Genomic DNA, 26,073 nt, shown 5'->3' on the forward strand with positions numbered 1-26,073 from the left:
TCCATATTTATTTCCCTGTGTTTGGTCAATAAAAGTATCATTCACTCACTTCCACAATGTTTTCTCTTCATTTCTTTGAGTGTTCCTGAAAGCCAACAAGTTGCACTTTGGAATGACCTTAATATTGTGTCATGTTTTTGATCCGAGTTTGTTTTACAGCATGAAATGTCTGAATGACTGCTCATCCAACACTGGTGATTCCATACTTTTTGCCAGGGGTTGTAATTAGCAAAAACAATAATAATAATAATAATGATCATTGTACTCATAAACGTACGAAGTGAAAGAATTAAATCTGCCAGTTTTGGAATAGGGCTGTAGAACGATAAAATGTGTAAAACGTAAAGCTCTGAATACTTCTCACATACCCAGGATTATTACATCCTGCAACATCAGTGGAAGTCACATTAAACTGGTCAATGCCGTAAAAATGATACTTTTAATTGCAAACCAGAAATAGGTGTGTGTGAGACACGTTCATGGAGTTTTACAAGAGAGGGTGACTCCTTAATGCCTGCGGCTGCCGCAGTGACATTCAGGCTGGCCCCGGTTTTTTTCCACAGCTGGATGTTTTACTGCTCGCTGACTCAGGGAGCGTTGTCCTCTCTGAAGCGTTCGTGATGGCCGAGGCATTAAAGCGTGACATTGAGGACCTCGGGGAGCAGCTCCCATGAAATAGTTCAGCGCAGGTGTCCGGGCATCAAAGCAGGTGTGTCTGCAGCGGACATTAAAAAGCCAGTCTTGAAATTTATTTGTCTGTGCCATGTGGGTGACCTTGGTTATCCATGTGTGGAGAACTCCTCCTCCTCCTCTTCTTGTTCTTCCTCCTCCATAAGCAGACCATGTGGAAGAGCAGCCACCCTGCCTTGCCTCCTGACTGTTTTGGTAAACCTCGGTGCATATTTAATCCTATTTTCCAGCTCACTTCCTGCTGTTCAGCCTCAGTTCTCATTTGCTGCCCAAAAGCGTTTGGCTTTTCTGCAGGCCTGACCTTGTGCTGTCACTCAAATTGATTCAAGGTTCAAATGATCTTCTTCATAAACTGCCAACTAAGAGTTTTAAGAAGTCAGATACTGAAAAAAATGAGTTAATATGATGCAAAATGAAAACACTAACAGTAACTAACAGTTCTACTAATGCACTGAGTGCAAGCAGACATCCCGCCAAGTCCCTGCTTGAGGTAACGCCTGAAATAGGAGCTATGTAACAAAACCCAGACACTTTAAACAGCTTAAACTGACAGGATGGTTAAATAACAGGAACACGACTGAGCAAGAGCAAGCTCTGCTTATGCTGAGATCAGTCAAAACCAGTTCTCTGAAAACTTCATGCCTCACATTACATAAAAGGACACCATAGGAGTCGACAAATTCAAATCCTGGATTCTTCTCGCGGCTTTACACTCACTACTTTGGGGCCTCGACATTTGTACAAATCAATGAATTTTCTGCACTTTGGTGAAGCTCAAGCATGGTTTGGAAAAAAAAAAAAGATCTTCTTTAAAGGGATTGTGAAAAGTAAAATGATCCATGTTAAGGAGCAACGTGCTAAAATATAATTGAAAATTATTATATTACCAGACATTAACTCTTGATTACATTCATGGATTGCAAGAACATCTCATTCTAAGGATCATTGTGCACAATGATAAGCAAAATAAATATTTTATAGGTCTAACACACAAGTGAAAAGGCTCTAGGGTGGTGGTTTTAATATTTTTCATATAGAAATGGATGATAATGCTAATTTTGCCCATTAGCTTTCCCAGCTACTGACATGATACTGTCAAAATGTTTCATTAGAACATGCCGTTTCTACAATTTAAACACATTTTTATGCTAGTTTTGTTTACCCATTACTTTGGAGGCTAGCATTCATGGAAGTATATATATATATTTTGTACACTTACCCAGATATTTTGGACATTTATTTAACATATTTCAAGCAATTTTCAAGATACTTGAAATAAGAGATTATGAAAAGCACAAAAACTGAATACCATTAACTTTTAACTGGAATAACTAGTACAATATTTATCTGTGGATTATATATTGAAAATACATAAGATCATAGTAAAAAAAAATTTGCAAATTATTCTTAAAATACATTAAGGCACGCATGGTCATCAAGGAAGAGGATAAAGCTTATGGCACCATCAGAATAAGAATATTATAGACTAGAATAATAAAAGAGATGCACACTGTTAGGATCTTTATGATGTTTTATTCCAGCACAAGTTGTTTGTGTTGTAAAATGGCTGTGCAGCTAGGAATTAAAAGGAGAAGTACAAAATGGAAAATCAGAGACAATTCTAGCATTATACGTTTTAATCCCTATTGTGTTCATTTCCTAAAACCACATCTTGGAAAACATTTCCCCCGCCTTCTTTGGAAACATAGTGAAAACATTGAAATTAAAATAAAAAATAAAAGCAGTAAGATTATGCTTCATTTCAAGTCACTCTCACAATGGAGGGGAGTCTGAGGGGGACAGTGGATGAAACACATTTACAGTCCGATTCAAAATGTTTTCACCTACCTAATCAGGTAGCCCTTTTTGTTTGTTTTTCACACAGTTTTTACCAACAGTGGCACAGCAGGAGGGCAGCAACTAAAATGCACCTTTTTTTTTTTTTTGCATTAGTTTGACATTGATAACTTCTGCTCCTCCACGAAAGTTACATATACCCTTTTAAAAACCACGACACGGGAACATTCGAGAGAGCTTCAATTGTTTGTGACGGTTGCTCCTTCCTCACTCGGTTTTACTTCGTCACCTCATAATCATTTCTCAGAAACGTACACCAAACCCAAAAGGTGTCGAGAGGAAACAGCATTATTTGAGATTGTATTCAACCGGCACGTCCGGTAAGGCTTGAGATCTCTTCTTCTAAATATTCATTATTTCAACAGTTTGCAGCTGGACCCCTGTGTGTCGCGGCACACATGGAGGTACAGCAGCCATAACCTTATAAGCACATTTCCAAAAATACAAAATAAAAAAAAAAGTAAAATAAAATACAGGGTAATACTGTAAAGTTAAGGTAAAAGCCTTTCTTTTTTTATTCCTTAAACATTCATATTTCAAAATAATATTTTTTGTAATGATCATGGACCACCAATGAGAGACACTGCAGTCATTTCTAACATTTTCTCAACTTTGTTATGTACAAGATTTAAACATAGCATGACATGGAGAAAAGAAAACTGTTCACGTAATCTAAATAGAAAAAATAAAATAAAATAAAAACATTTGAAATAAAAATTTGACCACTGGAGGTGAAACGGTTCTCAAAATGTGACGTCACAGAGCAACACGACATGAGTCTTATATATAAAAATGAGGGGTAAAGACGACCACACACACTCATCTAGGCAGGTTATGCTGTAAATTTACAGTTATGACACCTATAACTCTGTATGCCAAAATCTCTATTGTAGAATGCTAAACATTAGGGTAGCTTTCTATAAAATCAAGAAAGAAAATGCACTCTCTCACCGCCAACAACAAGTCTTATATGGCTTAAATATCTGTTTTCTCCATTCAGCTTTGCTGAAATTACTGTCAGGACAGAAGTTTAATATCCTCCAGCAACATGAAAGTATTTTTGTGTGTGTGAGTTGCAGCGTTGACGGGTAAACAGAGGAACCCCACGAGGGGCAGTGCTGTCGATTTTCTTTTACCCGTTTCAGATTTATTTTGTTTTGTTTTTTAAAATCACAACTAAATGCTTCAGATCAAACATTAATATCAGACAGATAACCCAAAAAAATAAAAAATAAAAATCAGATTTCAAACAATGATTTTATTTAAGAGAAAGAGCGAACCCAATGAACATGGACCTCGGTTAAGAAGAACTCTGCAAAAACAGAAAATCTTACCAAGTATTTTTCATCTAGTTTCTAGTGCAAGTTCCTTAGCATACTTTAAGTAGGACAAAACTAACAGCAAGACATAGGAGCTCGTTTTAAGTCAATAATTCCTTAATATTGATTTAAAAAGGTAATTTCTTTTCCACTTAGAACATTTTTCCCATGTTATATGCGAAACTAGGATTTTATTAATATTGAGGAATTATTGACCGAAACATCACTTGCAAGTTAGTTTTGTTTTATTTCAAGTTGTCTATTTGCAGTAGAAACTAGGCAAAAAACAGCTGGTAAGATTTTTGCATTTTTGGGATGTAATTGATTCCCTTTTAAGAATTAATAAACAGTGATTGATTGCATTGATCCTTCCTCACTCGGCTGTGAGGAATTGATTGAAGAATAAAAAATTTGACCACTGGAGGTGGAACATGAAGTCGTCTGGATTATCTCACAGAAAAAGTCACAGATTTCCATCAACCCAAAAAGGTTGACAGTGCTTGTTTCATTTCTGGTACTCCAAACTACAGCGAAATTTAGTATTCACAAATGCAGAAGCTCCCCAGATGTATTAAAATTACTCCAAAAATGCGTCAACAACTCATCCAGGAAGTTAGCGAACATCTAAAGCACAGCTGGCCTCTCTTGCCTCAGTAAAGGTTCATATTCAGTACTCAACAATAATAAGGAGAACGGACAAAACGTGTCATGCTTCGCACCACAAAGACCACAAAGGTCTGTTACACACTGACAAAAGAAATCTTGAACTTCCCCCAAGACTTTTGGGAAAATATTCTATGAACCTGAGACAAAAGAAATCTAACCTTTGGGAAGATGTGCGTCTTCTTACACATGATTCAAACCTGGTAGCATTTTGGAAAACAAGCTGTCAAATACGACTTTACATAATTCATTTGAACAGCTAAATTTGGTTCGTTCATCACCACATCTCTAACACACTTGAGATAAACCCACCTCTAAATGACTCCAAAAAAAAAAAAAAAAAAAAGTGTGGCCTAGTCAAAGCCTGGACTAAAACATGATGATATGATATGATCTCAAATATGCAACGCATGCTGGAAAATTATCCGACGTGGCTGAGATGAAAAATGAAAAATCTCCAAATGAAAATGGACCAAAACAACATTTGATGGCTGATATTAAGTTTCACATTAATAAATTAAATAGTTGTTTGTTTGTTTGTTTGTACTGGGGTTATCTTTGTCTGATATCAAGTTTTTTTTGATGATCTGGAACATAAGCGACAAAATAAAAATAAAAAACTGAAAATAAAAAAGGCCTAAAAGGGGTAAAATACTTTTCACAGCGCTGTACATCTTAGATGACCAGTCTGCTCATCTTTTCCTACTTTTTCCATAGTTAAATTTTCAGCTTTTTTTTTTTTTTTTTACATTTTTTTTATTCATTTTAAAATAAATGTTTTGGTAAGTCCCGTCTTCTTTCATCTAGCGACGAATCACAGCCACAATCCCTTTAGATTCTGAGCAGAAGTAGAAACATAATCCCACTTTTTTCAGCAAGCTCTGCCACATTATTAGACACAAGGACAGAAACAGTCCTGATGATTTAAAAACAACATACCCCACCCCCCCAAAATAAAGACAACAAATACAATGGCGGTCGTTGAGAAGATATGCGGGTTAAAAGGAAGAAATTAAAAATAAATTAAACGATTGACAGCTACCATTTCGAAGTCTTTCCTGGGGCGGGGAGCAGTTAGGGCAGTATGGATCCTTAGTGCAATGAAGGCTGCGTCGCCTCAACATTTAAACAGCCACCCGCCCTGCAACGTGTAGCCAGCTGAATCATCGGCGGGCTCAAAGAGAGGTCCAGTGGGGGGCGTCTTCGGCGACTCTCGCGAGGAAGAAGAGTGAGGGCGTTTAGCTTCTAGTCGAACGGACATGTCCAGACGTACTGCATACTCTGAAAAACTACAACGGCTGAAGCCTCGGAGAGGGGGGAGCGAGTCCGGTCCTGAGCCTCGTTTCGTCGCCTTCCACTAAAAGTCATGTAAGTGTCTACATGTATGAGAACGTGTAAACATTAAAATGTGAACGGTGAGGGGAGCGAGTGTGTGGCGTTGGGTCTGTGTGCGAGTTACCTATCCGTGTGACCGTTGTCGTATTTTATGGACTTTTGAAATCTGTGTTCATGACTTAGTTTGTTTTCCTCGAGTCCTGTCAGGTCTCTCCAATGCTGCAGATGTACATTCATCCATCGTAGAAGAAGGGAGGCGAAGGGGAGAGGAAGGGGGTTAAAGTGTGACGTCGGGTCACACACACACATGGCGACTGATCCTGAGGCTTTTCCAGTGGTCCGATAAAGACTCCCGGCTCGTCCGCGCGCTCAAAATAAACAGCAGTAGAGGTACTGGAGGACGTTGTACCACATGTAGCCGGAGGCGAAAGCAAACGACTGGACCATGCACAGCCACACGGGGTCGAGGGTCATCTGCCGGGAAGCCGCCTCCTTCTGGCCATCTGGAGGAGGGAATGATCCTGGAGGGGGAGGGAGAAATCATTTGACTCTGAAGTGTAATTTTTATGCTTTATATTAATCTTGTCGAGGTGATACACTACAAAAACAAAGTCTAACCAAGTATGTGGAAATTTGTAGTGGAAATATCCCAGTACACTTGAAATAAGACAAAACTGTAACTTTTCAAAAAGAAATAGAAGCTTGTTTTAAGCCAATAATTCCTTAAGATTGCTGAAAAAATACTTGCTATAAGTATCATAATAAATTTGCTAGTAAAACAAGACGTTTTTCCCACATTATACGTAAGAATAATGAAGCTTATTATTAATATAACGCATTATAAGTTGGGTGAAATCTCTTGCTCCACCGGCAGATTATTTCACTTATAACTAGTATTTTCTCGTCAATATTAAGGAATTATTGACTCAAAACAATCTCCGATTTCTTGCAAAAACAATATTTGCACATTCATGTTTTTTGGGGGTAATTTTTAACACTTCCATACACAAGTAAAAAAAGAACATACATTGCTGAAAACAAACAAAAAAAAGTGAAAGGACAAACTAAGAGATAAATATTTAACTTCCTGTCAATGCCAAGAACACAAAGTGTAGATGGAAGCATAAGCGTATTTATCTTCTACCATCACTTTTTAATATTCATACTCTATTATCAAAATCAAAACAGTTGAGTGTGTCGACAAACCCTTACTCATATTTAAACCCTATAGCATTTGATTAGCAGGTGATTTTGATACTTTTTTAATTTAAAGAGTGCAAACACAGCTTGTAACTCCTCACAACAATTATTCCACACCTGAATCCCTCCAATTGAAGAACAATTATTTTTAATATTTGTCCTGACCGTCAGTTTTTTAAACAATATTCTGACTTGTAAGTTACTAAGACATTTAGACTAGAAACTAGACCAAAAATGCAAAAGGTTTAGTGTAGTTTTAAGTAACTTTGCAGCAGAATAATGATAAATTTTAGCTGGACAAACATACCTGTGTTGTAGAAGTGAGCCAACAACTCTTCTTTCTCCACAAACCTCTGATACAGCCAGTCAGTCAGGGCCTCTGCCTCCATAGGAACCTCTTTTATTGGGTACATCCTGAAACAGAACAGGGAGATGGAAAAGACATAATTTAAAAAAGAAAAAGAAAAAGGATTTCTGTGTAGATTGGAGTCCCAGACCTGCAGAGAAAAAGATGAAGGCATTTCCCATATAACAGCAGCTTGGGCTGAAATTTAAAATCTCATACAATTTATTTTTCCTCACTTTCTTTTCTAAAAGAAAGAAATTACAAATGATAGAAAATATTTTCAAGACCGGGCTTTTATTTCAATCATACGATAGAGTATTACGGCTATGCTATGAGAATTTTTGTTTATTTACAAGAATGTTTTCATATTATTAGCAGAATAAAGACACAGTTTTTCCATTTAGTTTCTTAAAATTTATTATTATTATTATTATTATTTAAATACAATTAAAAAAAAACTTTATTAGTGTTATGATCGAATGCAAGCAACTTAGTCCATGGCTCCTTCTTTGATTTTGCACAATTGTTTCAAAGTCCTAATTTTATGCTGATATGTTAAAAGATTAAGTATTTCGATTAAGTTTTATCTGTAAAACTTATACTAAAGTATAACTTCACAAAATGCTCAACATTCCTCATTTTACTCATCATTCTGAACCATGAAAAACCAAGAAATGCATTATTAGGGGGGGAGAGATTTTTCCATAAAAATGAAAGCTTAAAAAATAAAATAAGATAATTAAATTGATAAAAATCGATTTATCGCCTAGCCGTAACAGCAGGAATCTGAGTGTAAACACAAAACTGAACTTTTTACAGCAACTAAAGTTCAGAGGCAAACATTTATAAATTTGATTCTGACTCGGCCTGAATTTTTAAAGCACATTTATAGAAATTACTTTGAAAAATAACCTTTATTTAAATAAAAAATGTCACATTTACCCAGTCCTCACTTTCAGGTAATTTTACACCATTAGAGTTCAACAGGTTGTCCTTTAAATTACCCACTAAAATCTGGTGTTTTTAACCCAAACTCGGCCGCACCCCGAGTCATAAAACAAGCAGGAACATAAACTGAAACATTCAGAAACTATTTATTAAAGCCTGAAACTCAAACAATGCATGCTAAAACCGCTCCCTAACAGAGTGTTTCACCTCATGCTGGTGTCTGTTACAGCTGTCTCTGTGTTTGCTGATTTTCTTTTTTTCCCTCTTTCTGTGGATTCATTAGCTGGCAGCCTCAGTGGAGTACCACAGAGAGGCAGAAGTGCTGAGGGGAGCCCCCGACAGCAGACAGACTCATGGAGCTCCACTAAATGACTCACAAGGGAGTGGGAGGACCGAGTCAGAAAAAAAAAAAAAAAACGACAAACATCTAACTGCTAAAGTTCAGTCAGTTCAGCCATCAAGAAAGTGAGAAGTCAGTCGCAATTCAGCGAGAAGCTGCACTTTAAAAAGCCTCAGTGATTCGGCTCCGTATGTGGAGGCTGGAAAGTTCTCAGCATTTCCTAAATGCAGACAAGAACAGTGAAGAGGAGCCAAGAGCGGGGACAAGTAGAGGTACGAACACACCATTATCAGCAGTTACGCTCTGCGGTAAGCATTTGGTCGACGGAAAATAAAAAATATTTCATCAGCTCATAACTAAAATGTCTGTTTATTTTCCATCCAGGGGGAAAAAATGGTTAAAAACTACTGAATGTTGAGCCTCTTTACAGGTGAGAAATTTAGGGATATTGTGTAAATAAAGCAGAAATATTTCAGAAGCTGTCATTAACTAAATGGATTCAATATACTATAAAAAATCCTTGAATGTTTTTTGTAGGAAATAAAAGTCCAGACTTCAAAATAAAGTAATAATAATAATGTTTGCAAATAAATAGCCAGGAAAAAAAGCATGATTTTCTTCACTCATTTATGATTCAACCAGGATTATTAAACTTATTAAAACCTGAGTAATAAGTTGTAAGTAATGCCTCTTTAGTTTTAATTTTGCAATTATTCCTCACTTTGATAAGCGATAAAAAGAAAGTAAATTTAGAAATCTCTAATCACAGTAATGTCACAATTCTGAGGGAAAAAAAATTGAACTATATATTGAAAATATTGTTTGGTTTTCAACAATTAATACAAAATTACTACAACTTATTTTATTCATCTAGAAAAACAAACATTCAAATATATATTTTTCCCTTCCACAGAATGTTTTCCAAAATAAAAAAAAAACAACCTACATATCAGCTATCAATAATATGAAATAACATTATGATTGATCCCAGGAAAACAAGAGATGCTAAATGGAAAAGGTCACTTTCAGGTGCCGTCATGGAGCTGCTGCCGGTGAAATCTCGTCTCCTCCCACTAGGGGTCTCTACTGGGCTGCGTTTGCACACAAAGCAGCTCCTGGTCACCTTCAGAGGTTACAATCTCCTCCCTCAGATAAGCACTTCTCCCTCTGCACTCAACGTTTCCTGTCCACATAATGCCCACCATGAAGGTAGAGGGAACCCGTTTGGTCTTTTACATGATCATGGGACTTAGAATGTTGTTTTAAACATGGCAGACATGAGTTTCATGGTCTGCTGTCACAGGCAGTGGCTAGGACATGAAACACTGATTGTTTAAAAGTGTTAATGTCTAATTCTTTAATAAAGCTGTAATTTTAATCAGCAGTGCATAGGCCTGTCACAATAATCAATAAGTCAATTAATCACATGATAAGTTAAAACAAACTCAATTATTTACCATTTATCTCTTTTCTTCTCTCTTTCTACCAAAAACTGGATGATAAAAGTCTTCAGTTTGGTGCTTTGGTCTCAATTAGTCCCCTTTTTTTGAAGGACAATTTTGTTTACAAAGACTTCCTTTTATTTGTCGTTTTGTTAAAATGTTAAATGTTCATCAAAATTTAAAGTTTACAGATCTTTTAGAATGTGCTCTTGCATTATTATTTTTGTCATTACCATTTTATTACTTAAAAATGTTCTCAAAACAACAATGTTATTGTGTATATTTGTCGTCCAGCAAAATGTATCGTGACAGGATTAGTAGTGCGTGTTTTTCACTTAAACTCAGTTTTGTGCCGTCTTTCTTAGAGAGTAAAAACATACAAAGTAAATATCTTCTCCAATCAGTAGAGAGCTGATTAATTAATGAACCTACAAAATAAATTACTCTCATAATCATTGTTTCTTTCATGTTTAAGTCACACTAATGTATTAAGCATTATTGCTTTTATGTAACATTGACTAAGCAGGCGTATCTGGGGGATTTCTGTACAGTAATTCGTTTTTTAATGGACAAAAGCACTTACTACACAGCAGCTACCTATAAGGTGGCAAGTCTGAACAAGATCCCAGCGATGTAGAGCAAATTCCCAGAATGTGTGAAATGCCAGTGAACATTCAGGAAGAAATCTTACCCAATTCTGTGAAAGACTTTTTCTTTTTTCTTTTTTTTTAGACGAAATGGTTTCAGAACAACAGTGTTGTCAAACTTGATAGTGTGATTAGAGGTAAAAAAGGAAATCCGATTCTCAAAGCTATCAGGTGTCGTTCAGGTCAATCACGTTCCAGAGGAACCACTCACACAGATTGCTTGTCAAAATCCTTGGAAAAGAGGAAAAATGCGTTCACTCAATACACTCTGATCGATGAAGCACAAACACCTTTTGCTTTCTTGATGATAAATTAAATCGACGCATAAATCCATACTACTTCTCGTAAAGAGCCAAACCCGAAGGGGTTAACCGAGTTCTTTCATTACATCCACGTAGTAAAATGAACGAGTGAATGTGATTAATTATCCAATGCAAAACGGGTAAACCTAGAAAGAGCCTCACACCTTCCTAGAGGCTCCGAGCTCGGAGACGTAAGCCGATAGCAAGGGGAGAAACAAAAGCCGGCCCTGGCCACTTATTAGCCGCGTTGGAGCGTTTATGGGCTTGGGTAGCAGGTGGCTGCCGCGGCGCTTTCCTGCAGCTGAAATATTCATGCAGAAATCAGATTCGTCTGCGGCCCGGAGCAGCTGCACAAGCTGTTTTAGCAGCTGAGGTCTGAAGGAGGGCCTCCACCGATTCGGGTCCAAAAGAAACAGCAACGCACTTTGATAGAGAGAGGGCGAGCGCTAATCTGCCGCTTTCACTGGATCATCAGCCGGCTTTGTTTTGAGAAGAGCCACTGTGGCCACATCTGCAGAAACGCCAGCGGATGAAAATTAGCAGGCGAGGGGGGAAAGTTGAAGGGCTTCAGAAAACACCTGATCTACAAATATGTCATCCACTAGTCATTTATTTAGGCAGCCGCTTATTTTCTAAGCCGTTTCTTCCAGTAAACTTAAGGTGAGGAATGTTATGAACCTCAGCCTTCTTATAATTAAAGAACCACCAGTAAAATTAAAAGCTCTTTCGTTACCTTGCAAAAGGAGTCATACACTTTAAACTTTTCCACATCGTTTGTTACAACAACAAACTTCAATGTAACTTAATGGGATTCTTATGTAGATCAATACAAAGTGGTGCAAACAATCATGAAATGGCAGGAAAATGAGGTGCAACTTCCCAGAGATTTATAGTGTTCTGAAAAGTGTGGCATGCACACGTATGCAATAACGACTTTAACGAGTTCATTTCGATTAATCAATATTGATTTTGACGTGTCAGTTTTGACAAATTAAAAGTGATGCGTTAAAATTGTTTAATAAATTAATGAATTTTGTAAAAAATGCACACAAAAGTCCTGAGCCGGAAACTTTGTGTTACGTTTCTGACCCTTGTAAAATAAATATTTTTGACTTGAACCGTAAAATGACGGTTGAAAACCCCCCCGCTTCCTTTGGTTCACAGGGGATTAATTTTTGCTTCAAAAAAACAATCTGATGGATGTAGTAGGGCTTTGCACCAATCTAATGGTTGAATAACCTTAATAACAGATTTCAAGTCAAAAATAAATATTTTTGACTTGAAAAAATTTCAAGCTTTTAAAAAAATTGACCTACCAATTACAGTTTTGGCCAATTGAGATTTTTTTTTTTTTGCTCTGAAAAGTTGCTAAATATAGCAACAAGGTCACTATGTTGGCAACTGTGGGGTGTCTATTTTTAAACGTTCACATGCAAACGTGACCTGGTGGTCTGTCAGTCAGCTCTCTCTCTCATAGCAGAGTAAAATGAGACAGTGGTTGATTTTCAGATTTTTGCAGAAGTATCCAAAATTAACAAACTGGATTTCTTAACCCTAAAATTGTTAAGAAATCATGAAGGCAACCGATTGCCTTCGTGAGCAGTTCTTTCAAATATTTCTGAAAAGAGGAAACTTGCCGGGACTGGAAAAACTAACATACCTTAACAGGGCTGAACAGCAGCTTTGAGAAACTAAATATCATAGGAACTGAAGTCAGGGTTTATTCATGCAGGGATCTGTGTCTTGACTTTACAGCTTCTACAGCTCTGGAAAAAACTAATTTCTCTGATTTAACATTTTATAGGTATATGTTTGAGTAAAATGAACATTGTTTTTTTGTTTTTATTCTATGAACTACTGACGGCATGTATCTGAAATTCCAAGCAAAAATTTTGTATTTATTAGCAGAAAATGAGAAATGGTCAAAATAACAAAAAAAGCAGCAGATTTAGACCTCGAATAACACAAAGAAAACAATTTCATATTCATTTAGAAACAACACTAATATTTTAACTCACTACAGTGGTCTCTTAATTATTTTCCAGAGCTGTATTTATCATTTTCATTTTCTCTGTCTTAATCCTAAGGGTTTTGTATAGTTGTATATTTTTGGATTTAAGTTTTAAAATTCAATAAAAACATGTATAAAAAAAATCTGAATATGCATGATTGATTTGAGTGTCATATATGGAGAGACAAATTAGCAGTACTCTATTGGATGCTCCTACATAAAAACCCCATTGATTAATGTACAGCATCACGATTGATGCAAGACGCCAAGTTAAGCCGACTGAAGATTTGCCAGCCGGGCCCCAAACAAAGATCCCCTCAGAGCAACAGAAACACCGCTGTAAGGAACCCGAAGATGCTGGTGTTTGTGTTTGCAGGGTACAGTAGTGATGACGGCGGTGGAGGTGTGTTGGCGTTCGGCCACGGCTGCGCTCTCGGCTCCACTCTAACCCACTTGGCACTGGCCTGCTTGGTAACCTGACGCCCAAAGACAAGACAGCTGAGGGGAGCTGGAGTTTCTGCTGTCAGGAAACTTCAGCGTCAGGCTTTCACCACGTGACGACCTGCGCTACACGCAAACGATTAATTACATCCTGACATGCGACGCCTCAGATAATTGCTGCAGGAGTTGCTGAAGAGTTAACACCTGAATAGAAAAGATTAAATTGCACAACATGTTGTGTAATTTAATTAATGGCTGAAACAAACAATTAATCGGATTAATCGTAAAGAACCAGTTATTGAAATACTAATATAGTAAATTGATTGTTAAAAAAAAAAGTCATTTGCTGAAACAAAAAAAAAATTCAGAGCAGTAATTACGCTAAAATACATGTTGCATTTAAGATGAGAGCATCTTTATCTGCAAATATGTTTATAATTTTAGTTTCCCCAGGTTCAAATACAAATGCTATGTTATTGCATTTAAGGCAATATAATGTTTATTTGCTTATTTTAAAAAGGATTCAAATTGTTTGCGTCGTTTTATGCATTTCTAATATTGAATAAAAAAAAAGGCTTAAGTGGTTAAATGAAAAGTATGGAGAGTGTGCCAATTTTTTTTATCCGATTAATCATCAGAATAATCAATAGAATAATTGATTACTTAAGTAATAAGATGCTGGTTCCTCTTTTAGCAGTCTAGTTGGAAAGTTGACCATACCAACTCGGCCTTGCATGGACCATTTAGCTTCTGTGCAGCTCTTGAGATTTTGTTTCCACTCTAAACTTCCCAAGGAAGCTAATTAAACTTGACTTTGGCTGTAAAAGTCTGCTTTCTACACAGGGCTGTTTGGAGTGATGCCAGTCATTGTTTTGGTGACTCCATTAGGCCCAAATCTCTGGTGAGGAAAACCTTCAAAAAAACAAACAAGAGAGTCGCTTTCAAACAGTGCCTTAGCTTTTATGCATCATTCAGAAACAGTCACAGAGTTTCCTTAATAGAGGTCCCAAAGAACTTGATGTGGAGACCAAGAACCCTTAGCAGCAGTCAGACAGAGGCTGAGGAGCAGCTGACGTTCGATCAGTAAGAGCTCCATTTGGTCGCTCACAGCGTTTCCTCCATGGCGAGACTTTCTCTGTTCCAGGAAGCGGCTTGGCGCAGAGCGACAGGCGTCACCCAAACGTAAAGAGATAGAAAACTCCTCAAGTCGAAGGAGCAACGTTTAATCACGAAGCAGAAATAAACTCAAAGATATTTAACATGTCCATTTTTGCTATGAAATCTTGTATTTTACTTATTTTTTATTAATTTATTATTTTTATTTTTTGGTAATTCATTCATTTTATTATCTTTTGTCAGTTAAATTTATTAAGCTAAAAGTTATTTTGTAATCAATTATTCTGACAATTAATTGGATAAAAATAGAGATTACATTCTGCAAATTTTTTATACAACTACGTAAGCTTTTTTGCAATATTAGAAATGTGTTAAAAATACCAATAAGCAAATAATTTATTTACTTTTTTAAATAATAAACTGAAATAACAGCATTTCTTTGGTGTAATCATTTGCAGCATCTTCTAACATCTGCATTTGAAAATTTCAGTCCTTTCTGCTAAACTTATCAGAATAGTGTAGGGTGGCTATGCCGATTACTTTATAATAATCACCAGTTAATAATTGGATAGCAGTTAATAATGTAGCAATTATTTCAATAATGAATTCATCATGATTAATCAAATTAATTGTTTCAGCCTTAAGGAGAAAGTTTGATTATTAGCTTATTGGTATGAACTTATTTTATTTGCTATAATAATAATAATATACTGACTCTACTTTAATAATCTTTTCCTCTGGTTCCCACCTCTCTGTAATCCTAGTTTTAAAGTTTCGATGAACATCTGTAAAGAGGAGAATGATGACAGTGACCAGAATTTAATTTCCTTTCACCGGTCTACCATGAGTCAGCACGATGTTACAAAAACTCTCACGTTCCCACTGAGATTACACCTCTCGGTGTATGCTTAAAAACGAACAGAAGATCATGGATATGGTGGTAACGCTGAATTATCTTATCTTCAGTCTGCGTAAAATTAAGCGGCCTGAAACGTGATGTGGAGCAGCAAACGTATTTTGTCCCCACTTTTATCTTCATGTCTACGTGGCTTGAGCCAACTCCCCCCCCCCAACCCCCCCATCCGTCATGGTGCCCATATACCTCCGTTATCAGAGCAGGAGGCAGGTTGAAGGGGGCAATAAAAGCTTCGTTACCAGTGGATCTGGACTGTATGGGTGGATAATCACACAGATGTCAGCAAATAGCCCGACGTATGAGTGTTCATGGTCAAGGTCAGCGAAAGAGGAAGTTGATATGGTTCCTGATCAAGAGAATATTTGGACAAACATCTACAGACTGATGTATTCTGAATCAGAGTGAGGCTCTAAAACACATAAGCAGCATTAAATATTCTGCACTTTTAATTGTATTTCTTATTTAACCCTTCAAGGTCTAAGTTTCAAATCTCTGCCTGGATATTTTTGCTTTTTTTTTTTTTTAAATTGTACAAAGTTCTTTAAATGTGCTGTGAGTAAATATTTTCCATTAAGCCCGATAAGGTTTAATGGAAACACTGTGATTGGGAAATTGAGTTTTTCGACGTTAGTAGAATATCTACAAAGTTTCGCCCACATTTGTAATTGAGATGCAGCTATTCCCGTTTCCCAGGAGAGGTTTCCCAAAATTTTCATTATGAATGATCCTACTACAAGATTAATTTATTCTAATGCTTTTTACTCTCTACCCCAGTGTACCAATAAATGTTAAGTGTATTAAATCTAGAAAATGAGCATTTCAAATGAATGCTTTAGCTTTATTAATGCTACTTTTTCATCAATTCTGTGAATGAGCTTTAGTTTTAGCACATTTTCCTATGGCGAGTTAAACCCAATACATTTTTGATCCTTGGGAAAAAGTGTCATACTCCAAAGACACTAATTACAACTGTGTGCACAAAATGAAGGATTTAATCCTGAGCTTGTCTGGGTTATTAATTAGCTAAGCCGGAGTAGAAAAAAGGTGAAGAAAGTCAAACTATTTTGTAATTGGAGACATTTCTTTCTTTTGGTACGTAACAAATCAGAATCTGTTGCTGCAAACTTATCAAGCTTTGTGTTCAACAGCCACCATGTGATGACCAGGCAGTCAGACTCCATAAATCAAACTTCAGATATTTCCAAACATCAGCTTTAAGAAAACCAAACACCAGCAAAAAAAAAAAAAAAAGAGAGAAAGAAGAAGAGATGGTGCATTTAAAGGAAAACGGATTTTAGCGTATTTAACACCCACTTCTGCCCTCGTTCGGCCTCTGTACTCCCACCTAGCTTTCCCATCTGCCATTCACAGAGGGCTTATGATGCTGCAATCTGGGAGGCTGAGATTATACGGAAAGAGAGAGGACAGGGGGGACAGCGATGGGAGGGTGGGGCTGATGGGAGGGGAGGAAGAGGAGGAGGAAGGCGGATTTGAAAAAGTGAAGAGCCCTTGATGTGGATTCATCCAGAATATTACTCAATACTCATGAACAGATGCAGCCTATAGAGCCTACAGATGATAACACAGCAGAGGACGGACGGCCTCTATGAAGGCTGGCCGACACTGAAACTAGCAGGGAGATGATGTTGGATTTCAGACACACATGCATTAAAATGTCTTGTCCTGCTTTTCAGCGTCGCCTGCTGAAGAGGACAATGAAAAGACGGACAGCGAGGACACGTAAACAACAGAAATGGCTGCAAAGACGGGAGAAAAACACGCAACAAATATGAGATTCTGTCTTAATGAATTACTAAAATGGTGAGAAACCAGTCAGAAATGTGTGCTCCCACTGATAAGCAAAACTAGCATCTCATGTTTATGATGTAAATACAGGCTGAGAATAAATCAATTCCACTAAACAGCATAGCAATAAATTAACAATATACAAGTTATATGTTATTTTAGAGCATTAAAAATGCAGACAAACTTCAAAAGTAAGCCTGTATTAATTTATTGGGACTAAAATACATTAATTTCAATTAATTAAGGTGCATTTTTTTTTTAATACTTGAATTTTCTTCTTTCTATGCAGAAGTTCCGATCTGGAAATTTTGTGTTGCGTTTCTGGTAAATCTGATGAACACGTCGTATCTGCAAACAAAGAAATGGACGACAAGGCCGTTTCTTTTGGCCCGCTAGGGGTTAATTTTTGCTTCGACCAACGATCTGGTGGGATGCTGGAAAAGACTGTTGCTGTATTCAAGTTGTGCCAAAAGGAGCGAAACTATTCAAGACTAAAATAGCATCTTAATGCAGAACATGTTGCAGCAGCACAGATGTTTCCAACATTGATGTCAAGAACCCATATTTCTAAGGAAGCATTTTTTCAAATAAGTTACATGATCTCGGATTCCAGGTATATCTGAAAGAACTTTTCCCCAATCTGATTGTTGAATAAACTAAATAATAGAATAAAAAAAAGATATGCTAGATGCTGAGCTTTTGTGGATATTTTATAAATTATTTTTGCAGCAAAATACAACTGTACATATTTGAAAAGCAGAAGTAGAGCCTCCTGCACAACCAACATGAATACAGAAAGTGGTTTCTGGATGATAAGTCAACAACAAAACATCTTTTCCAGCAGTCACTGTACAGAGCATACAGCTGTAAAACCCGCTAACCAAATTCCTGGAGCTCAGTTGGGGTTGCTAGGTAACAGGTTGTTATTCGCTGGGGTTGCTAGGTAACAGCCTGGTCTTCGCTAGGGTTGCTAGTCAAGGGACAGTGTCTGCTCATTTGTGACGTTTTTGAAATGGCTCATTTTCCAGACACCAAAAAACATTAGCTTATTGCCAGAAACGGCGTGGTTTCTGACAACCACACCAGAAAACACGCCGTTTCTGGTGTGGTTTCTTACATAATTATGATGTAAGAAATGCCATTGAAAACAAGGAAAAGTAAACACAGACTCTTGAAAATGTAATTGTCACATTTAAACTTAGTGGCAAAAGCAAACAAAATTACAGTATGTAATTAGATATTTTTTGTGTTGCAAGCACTTGGACTTGTTTTTAGAAGTAGTGGAAACCCAAATGGAAATACAAACATTTTCAAAATATGAATGTCCATTTAAAAAAAAAAATTGTAATGTGGTAAAATCCTGCTTGACCCGAAAATCAGACAAAAATTCAAAATCGGTGCATCTCGGCAGCTTTTAAAACGTGATTTGTAGATAAAACTTTCCCTCTACAGCTGAACAACAGAAAAGCCCATTTGTTTTTCATGTTAATTTCTTTTTGTTTTTACATGGATAAAAAATGTAGAGTGTGCTGTGATGTTCATGCTCTGATTGCCAAAAGGATTATAAGGAAAACCAAATCGAAGACGAGATGCTCTTGTAGTAGAATCTGTCCTTAAATGACACGGCAGAAGCAAAGCCATGGGGCGGCACAGCGGTCTAACTGCCTCTGCTATCATCACCACCACCACAGTGAATCACATTGCTCCCCCCCCCCCTCAACCCCCACTGTGCTTCCTTGATCAGCAGCCACATTAATCCTCTTGTTGACTCTGCACCTGAACCAGCGTGGGTCTAACTTCTCAGCGATCAGCACCGTCTACACGCCTGGAGCGCTCCCCGTCCGTCCCGGAGTAGAAACCTGCTGACTCAGCTGATCGTATCGATGGCTGATTAGAGAGACCTGTAAAAAAGGGAGGAGCTAAAGCTGCTCTCATTACAGATTTAATGAGTCCTTTGGTTTGTTGCCCGAGTGGACAGAGAATCCTCTAGAGAAATTCGAGCCTGGCTTCATAAATCACCTTTTTTCCTTTGGTCCTATCGCCGCCCAGACGGAGAAGCCACACACACACACACACAACACACAAACACACACACACACACACACACACACACACACACACACACACACACACACACACACACACACACACACACACACACACACACACACATCAGGGAAGGTCATGACAACTTCAACCTGATGATCTTTGATCTTTTCTGATCCAGCCGGCAAAGAAAACACACAAAGGTCAACTTTCCCCTCAAACCGTGACCAAAAAAAAAATAAAAAATTTAATCAGGGCCAACCATCACTGAGGTCTCAGGTGGATAACAGAGGAGAATCTGTGGGGCAAGGAGAACGGGACAGCACGGAGGAAAAACTGCATCACTTCGCACAAGAGCAAAGATATTTTTAGCCGCTGGATACAAGGTGGTGACTGTATGTGAGGATGTTGCATATTTTACATTCTGTCATGAGACAACGTGTTTTTTTAGCAAGATAAACTGCACCATAAGCAAATGAAAGCCTCCTTACTTCATTGTATATGTTATGACAGATTTTTGCATATTTGCAGCAGTTTATTTGCATATCCAAGCATAGTTATGGTCTTTTCTCACAGAGTGACAAAGTGATGAATTGTTGGACAAGAACCACTGAGAAAAGTGAGAATGTAATCAGGTTCTTACCTGTAATGTACATGTGTGACTGTAGGAGGCCTGTAGCCAAAGATCCACGTCTGGATGTCCATCGGTCTCGCTTTGGGGTACGCTATGGTCACATCTATAACCCACTGCAGGCCTTTACTTTTATTAACTGTCATGAAAGAAGGGAAAAATATGGGATTTGTGAAGATAAATAGCAAAAGCTTATTCAAAATTCACATACTGTTCAAACAGTGAACTGAATTTTAGTTCCAGACTTGCGCTTCTCAGTCTGTTTTTATATGGTCACGTTTAAAATCTAAACACAAAATTTCACTATAAATTTTGGAGAGACAATTCAGTGGTCATCAGGATTTACATATGGAGCCTGTACAAATCCCTGACCGACAAGACAAGGGAAAAAGGGACGGACACCCAACGTAACAATTAGGGCTGTAGTGATACAATAATCTCACGATGCGATGCACAATATTCTGCTCACGATACAATATATATTGTGATATTCAGCAAATGATACAATTCAATACACTTTTGCGATTTTCTGAAAGATTTTAGAGGACAGAATGATTTTGGTGACATTTTGACTGTTATAGAGTTGGACTGAATTAATGTAACTGAAAACTGATTAAAAGCACCAACTACACAATACCTGGCTCTGGATGGATATGGTCACAGACTTAAAGTCGACAGCTGGACAAAATGAATCAAAGAAGTGGTGAGAAAACATGTTTCTTTTAATTGAAACAGTACAAACTGTAGCTTATATGCTTTGTAAAGTAAATAAAGTGCACCAAGTATCCTGCTCTGAATAGTTTGATACTTTTTTAACCTTGACACTTAACATCTGAAGGAATCACTCTAAGCCTGATGACCTAATCACTCTCCTGGTAAAGCAAGCAGTGAGTGAGCAAGGTGACAGTTGGATGTTACAATACTTGCGGATGAATATAAAAATTTTTTCTAGGAAAGAAAATATCAATATATATTGCAAAATCAATATTATTACACAGCCCTAGTAACAATGGCGGAAGAAGAATTGGTTGACCTGAGGAAGAACTGGCACAAGTATGGGTGGACGGGCCAATTGGTAGAGGTACATTAGGTCTAAAGACGGATGGAGATGATTGTAGATCTAGGGACAAATTGGTAAATATTGGATTTACCAATATCTGTCCAAAGAGCCACAAATTCATCTACTACTTCATCTACTAATGGATGAACAAAGAAATACTTGCTTAAAATGGAAAGCTAACTGATGAACTAGAAGCATAGTTGGATTGACAAATGACAGAAAGATGAACAGATTAATAGAAAACAAGTATGATAGAGAATAAAATCCGGAAAATACAAATATAGCTGACACCAGACATTTATACATACACCAGAGAAATTTCCCTACAACTTTTCTTACTGTCTAAATTTAAATCAGACCAAACTTATCTTATTTTAGGTTAGTTGAATTACCTAAATTCTTCATCTTCAAAGTCAGAGGTTTACATACAGAAAGATTACTCTCTCCACAAACAATGAGGGTGATGTCACTTTAACTGACTCATTTGACTTCATTCACCTGTATGTATCTTAAGGCCACACTTGGCACACACTGCTTTCTTGTTTGACAAAATAAAGTCATAAGAAATCAGTCACGATAACTGGAAGAGAAACGCTCCTTAGGAACAATTTCCATGTGCTTGGAGATGCCGCATTCAACTGTTCGAACAAGTTAAAACAAGTTTAGACATGCACAACCATCATACCACTCAGGAAGGACGTGGCTTCTGTGTACCAGAAATGAAAGTGTTTTGGTCCAAAATGTGCAAACCAACTCCAGAAAAAAAGCCAAAGAAGATGACAGGACAGAGTCATGATCGACAGTCAAACTGTCCTTCAAGGACCTTCATTTTTGGAGACATGTCCTGTTGTCTGATGGCCATAATGACCATAGTTACATTTGAAGGAAAAAGTGAGACGGTTGCCAGGAACACCATCCCAACTGTAAAGTTTGACGGTGTCAGCATCATGTTGTGGAGTTGTTTTCTGCAGGAGGAACTGATGCATTTCATAAAATAGATGCCATCATGAGGGAAGAACATCATGTAAAACTAATGAAGCCCCATCTAAAGACCAGGCAGGAAGCTAAAGCTTTGGTGAAAATGAGTCTTACACATGGACAGTAACCCTAAGCATCCAGCTAAAGTGGATATAAAGTAGGTTAAAATGAACAAATGTTAATGTTTTTGTGTGGCTGTCGCAAATCTCTGATCTCAATCCTATGGAGAAGTTGTAGGAAAATCTGTGAAGGATATGAGGGAGTGACCTGCAAACCCGGCTGAGTTACACCAGTTCTGGACAAAAACTCCAGCAAACTATTGTGAAACGCTTGTGGAAAATATCCAAAACGTTTGAGCCAAGTCATACAGTTCAAAGGCAACGCTACCAAATGCCGAGAATACATCTGGCTTTGAGGACATGAATAAATAAATCTGACATATTTCATTCATTATTTAGACATTAAGCAAATAGAAATAAATTTAGTAGTTCAAACTGACCTAAAACGAGAGAAGCTTAATCTGATTTAACTTCAGACAGTGAGAAAGATTGTAAATTTCTGTATTTTTACACACACATTTTTCCTTATTTCACAGTCATTCAGACTTGAATACTTTAAATGAAATTTCAGACGTGTCGTTAAACTGTGTCATTAAAATAAAAATAAAAAAATGCAATGAGGCTGAAAGGTTAGTGACGGCTGGTGGGGGTAGGGAGAGCGTGTTGTGTTTAAATGTGGGAATTTCTGCAGGGATACTTGGCTGGGTCAGTTCTGTAGCAACACATTTAGGTAAATTAGATGTTGTACAACAAGATCGGCTCAGCTCAGCTCAGCTTTATTATACATCTCGCTTAGAGCAAAACTACTCAATTTGTTATGAAATATCTTGAAATCCTGATTGAACACGAAGTTCAGAAGAGCAGCAAGATGAGTCACTTCTGGAGAATAATGATGGGGAAATCTTCAACCAAGACGAAGACCTCATTCCACTCTCAACATGTTAAAGAATAGCCTCTTTTATGGACACACAGACGGACTTTGACACAATCTTAAAGAAAAAGAAGCTAAATAACTTCCTGAAGTTTCTGTTCATGTCGGTGATAAATGTGGAATATGCTAGCAGTGCTCAGTAACTTTTCTTTCATAATGCAATAGATTATGTCACATTAGGTGGTTTGCCCTGCCTCACTGTTCTTTAGAGTATGTATTAGTGAGTCTGAGTGGAGGTAATTAAGTGCACTGGTGTTTTGTTGCATAAAACTAGAGCTTGTTGGGACACCTTTGGTACCGACAGAGGCAGTTTTTGTGGGCGGGACATTTTTGTTCGGGTTAAGAGACATAATCGCTGCATCTGTAATCAGGTTGGTCAGAGGGAAAGAGAGAAATCTGTAGAAGGTTATTTTTTTGTGTCAAAAAATGTTCAAGCTGAAAATATTTTTAACAATAAAACACTTTGGAAAAGTGGGTTTTGTCCACTATGTTCTTTTTTTTTCATCATATTCCATCCGACACCAGGTGTGTTTTGGTTCAAATGATTTTACAAAGGAGCTTAATTTTGCTATTTTTGTTTATTCAGATAAATTTCCAGCAGCAAAAGAGCGCATGTTAGGAGAGAATGTTACCGTGCAACATAGGGCTGAAACGATTCCTCGAATGATTCGAGTACCTCGATTACTAAAATTCCTCGAGGAAAATTTACCTGCCTCGAAGCTTCATTAATTTATGTTTTATTAGTTAGCGCACCGTGTTCCGGCCGGGACTTCATTTGCGTTGCGCGGAGCTCTCACTTCCGCCTCTGAGTTGTTGACAAAAGCTAAGTCTCAGCGGCATAAAGTCCAATCTTCAAGATTGGCCCGTGGGGATTTTATTGATTGATGATAATGCCCGACTTTTTATCGTTTTTGGGGAACCAATAAGCATCCTTAAAATGACTGGGGGAATGCCTGGAGTACGGCAGCATTTCTCCTCCGGGGCTGCTGGTTGAAAGCGAACGGCGGGAAGAGCGCTGAGGTGAGCGGATAGCCTGAACAGGGCGGGCGGCTGAGTAGCTGATGCTTACCGTGTAAATGTAGCTTTACCGACGAACCGCACAATAAATTTCATATCCCGGTCTGAAGAAACGGGTGGCGGAGCGCATCGTACATGGCTGGTAGATGAGTTTCTGAGTGTGACCAGTGAAGGTGTCGTAAATATCCCGTATTGCTTCCCCCCGTGTTCGTCCCCCGGTCTAACGGTTCGTCCCCCGGTCTAACGGTTCGTCAGTCCGCTGGTCTATTTCCTCCCCTCCACCCCATCTTACGTTCGTTCATTCGCCCTCTCCTCCCACTCCAGGCGACATTTCCCGTATTTTCAAACCCAAAGCGTGACAGGTTAGGTGGCAAGGTGAGTTTAATTAATCTATTAAACTCACTGAAGATGAATACATAAACTAAAAGCTGGATTGTAGACATTTTTATAAGCATATTTGTGAGCCTGCCTCTTTATTATTAAATTCAATATAATTTCAGATTTTTCTATAACTTTTCTTCTGGTTAACTTAGAAAGTGAGCTATTATTGTTACAGGTTAGTTTTCTAAACTACAAAAAAGCAACTGTTAGGGATGCTCAAATATGGAAAATTGGACTGATATTGATATCTGATAGTAACACCGGTATTATGCCAGATTTACCAATATTTCATTTTAGAATTTTTTTTTATCCGATTACTCGATTAATCGTAAGAATAATCGATAGATTACTCGATTACTAAAATATTCGTTTACAACAGCCCTAGTGCAACAATATCTGACACGATGAGGTTTTATTTTGTCAGACTGATTTGGAGCAAAGTCAATACTTCCTTAAAGAGACAAATTTTTATCAACTGATTTGGACATTATATTTGGGATTGAACTCGCCGTTTGAAATTGGATCCAAATCTGGCCGTATGATGGGTTTATACTGAAATTAACTTTATCGACTGAAACTAAATTAAGACAGAAATGGATTTACTCTGACCTCTAATTTGGCCAGTTTATAAGACATAAATTACAATTTACAATGTACAAACCCCATATGAATTTAAGGCAGAAATTTTGACTGGAATAAGGTTTCATATATGGAACCTGTAGAAATGGACAGATGGACATGAGTTAGACAGCTATACCGCTTCGTAACAAAGGTGACAAAAAGGCTATTCGCACCCTGCAGGCAAAAGTGTCCCAAATTCAACTTTTTTTTTTTGCTGAAATGTGACCTATATCAGATTTATGATGGACTGAACAGCACAAATCAGATTTTTTTTTCTTCAGATCACTCATGATGCATTACGTCTGACTTTTATATCCATGTGTGCAACAAACTCAAAATTTTCCTTGGTAATAAAAGTCTTGCTCCAAACAATAAACACATAAACCCTCATACACACAGGATGGGCATGCAGAAGGTTTCAGGGCTCTAGATCGTTCAGTCTTGAGATTGTTTTAAATATTATGAAGTGACTGATCACGTAAAAGAAGACAAAAATGTATGTTTAAAGGTCCAACACCTAAACGAATCCCAACCTCCAAACTGCCTGCAGGCATGAACTAAACGCTATTTTCCTCTCAAGCTGACAAGTCTGCATTTGCTTGTCAAATGCAAAAACAGCCAACAGCAGCAGCAGCAGCAGCAGCCTTCGTCAGCACAGACGCGTCTGAAACGAGCCTGATGTGAAGCGGCGGTGCTTATTTGACTGCCCTGGTTGGAGTCAAAGAGTCGGCTGCCGTTAATGTGTAGCAAGCACTTCCCAATCAAAGCACACTGGCTTCTTTGTGCAAGGGAAATGTGTGACAAAAGAGGAGCTCAATTTCACAACCGACTGGATGTGTTACATCAGACTCCGTAAGAAGATGTAGAAGGAGAAATATTGCCAAAAAGTAACAATTTCAACACTTTGAGCAGAGTACAACCTGAGCAGGAGAGGTTGAAAACCACGACAACAAAGAGCCGCATGTTCATG

At 37.7% G+C, this 26,073-nt stretch overlaps 1 protein-coding gene across 2 annotated transcripts in view; it reads right to left on the reverse strand.

Annotated features, from left to right (window-relative positions):
* Positions 1-2,203: 2,203 nt before the first annotated feature.
* Positions 2,204-26,073, reverse strand: part of lpgat1 (lysophosphatidylglycerol acyltransferase 1) — a 53,459-nt gene continuing 29,589 nt past the window's right edge. For both annotated transcript variants that reach the window (XM_014999007.2, XM_088002229.1), the window contains exons 6-8: positions 20,069-20,195; positions 7,372-7,478; positions 2,204-6,385 (exon numbers count right to left, since the gene is read on the reverse strand). In XM_014999007.2, the coding sequence (XP_014854493.1) occupies positions 6,234-6,385; positions 7,372-7,478; positions 20,069-20,195 (386 nt within the window). In that variant the 3' untranslated portion in view covers positions 2,204-6,233. The remainder of the gene's footprint in view (positions 6,386-7,371; positions 7,479-20,068; positions 20,196-26,073) is intronic.

Source organism: Poecilia mexicana, unplaced genomic scaffold, assembly GCF_051168715.1.
Source record: "Poecilia mexicana isolate PSO_F unplaced genomic scaffold, ASM5116871v1 scaffold_21, whole genome shotgun sequence".
NCBI classification, from domain to species: domain Eukaryota; kingdom Metazoa; phylum Chordata; class Actinopteri; order Cyprinodontiformes; family Poeciliidae; genus Poecilia; species Poecilia mexicana.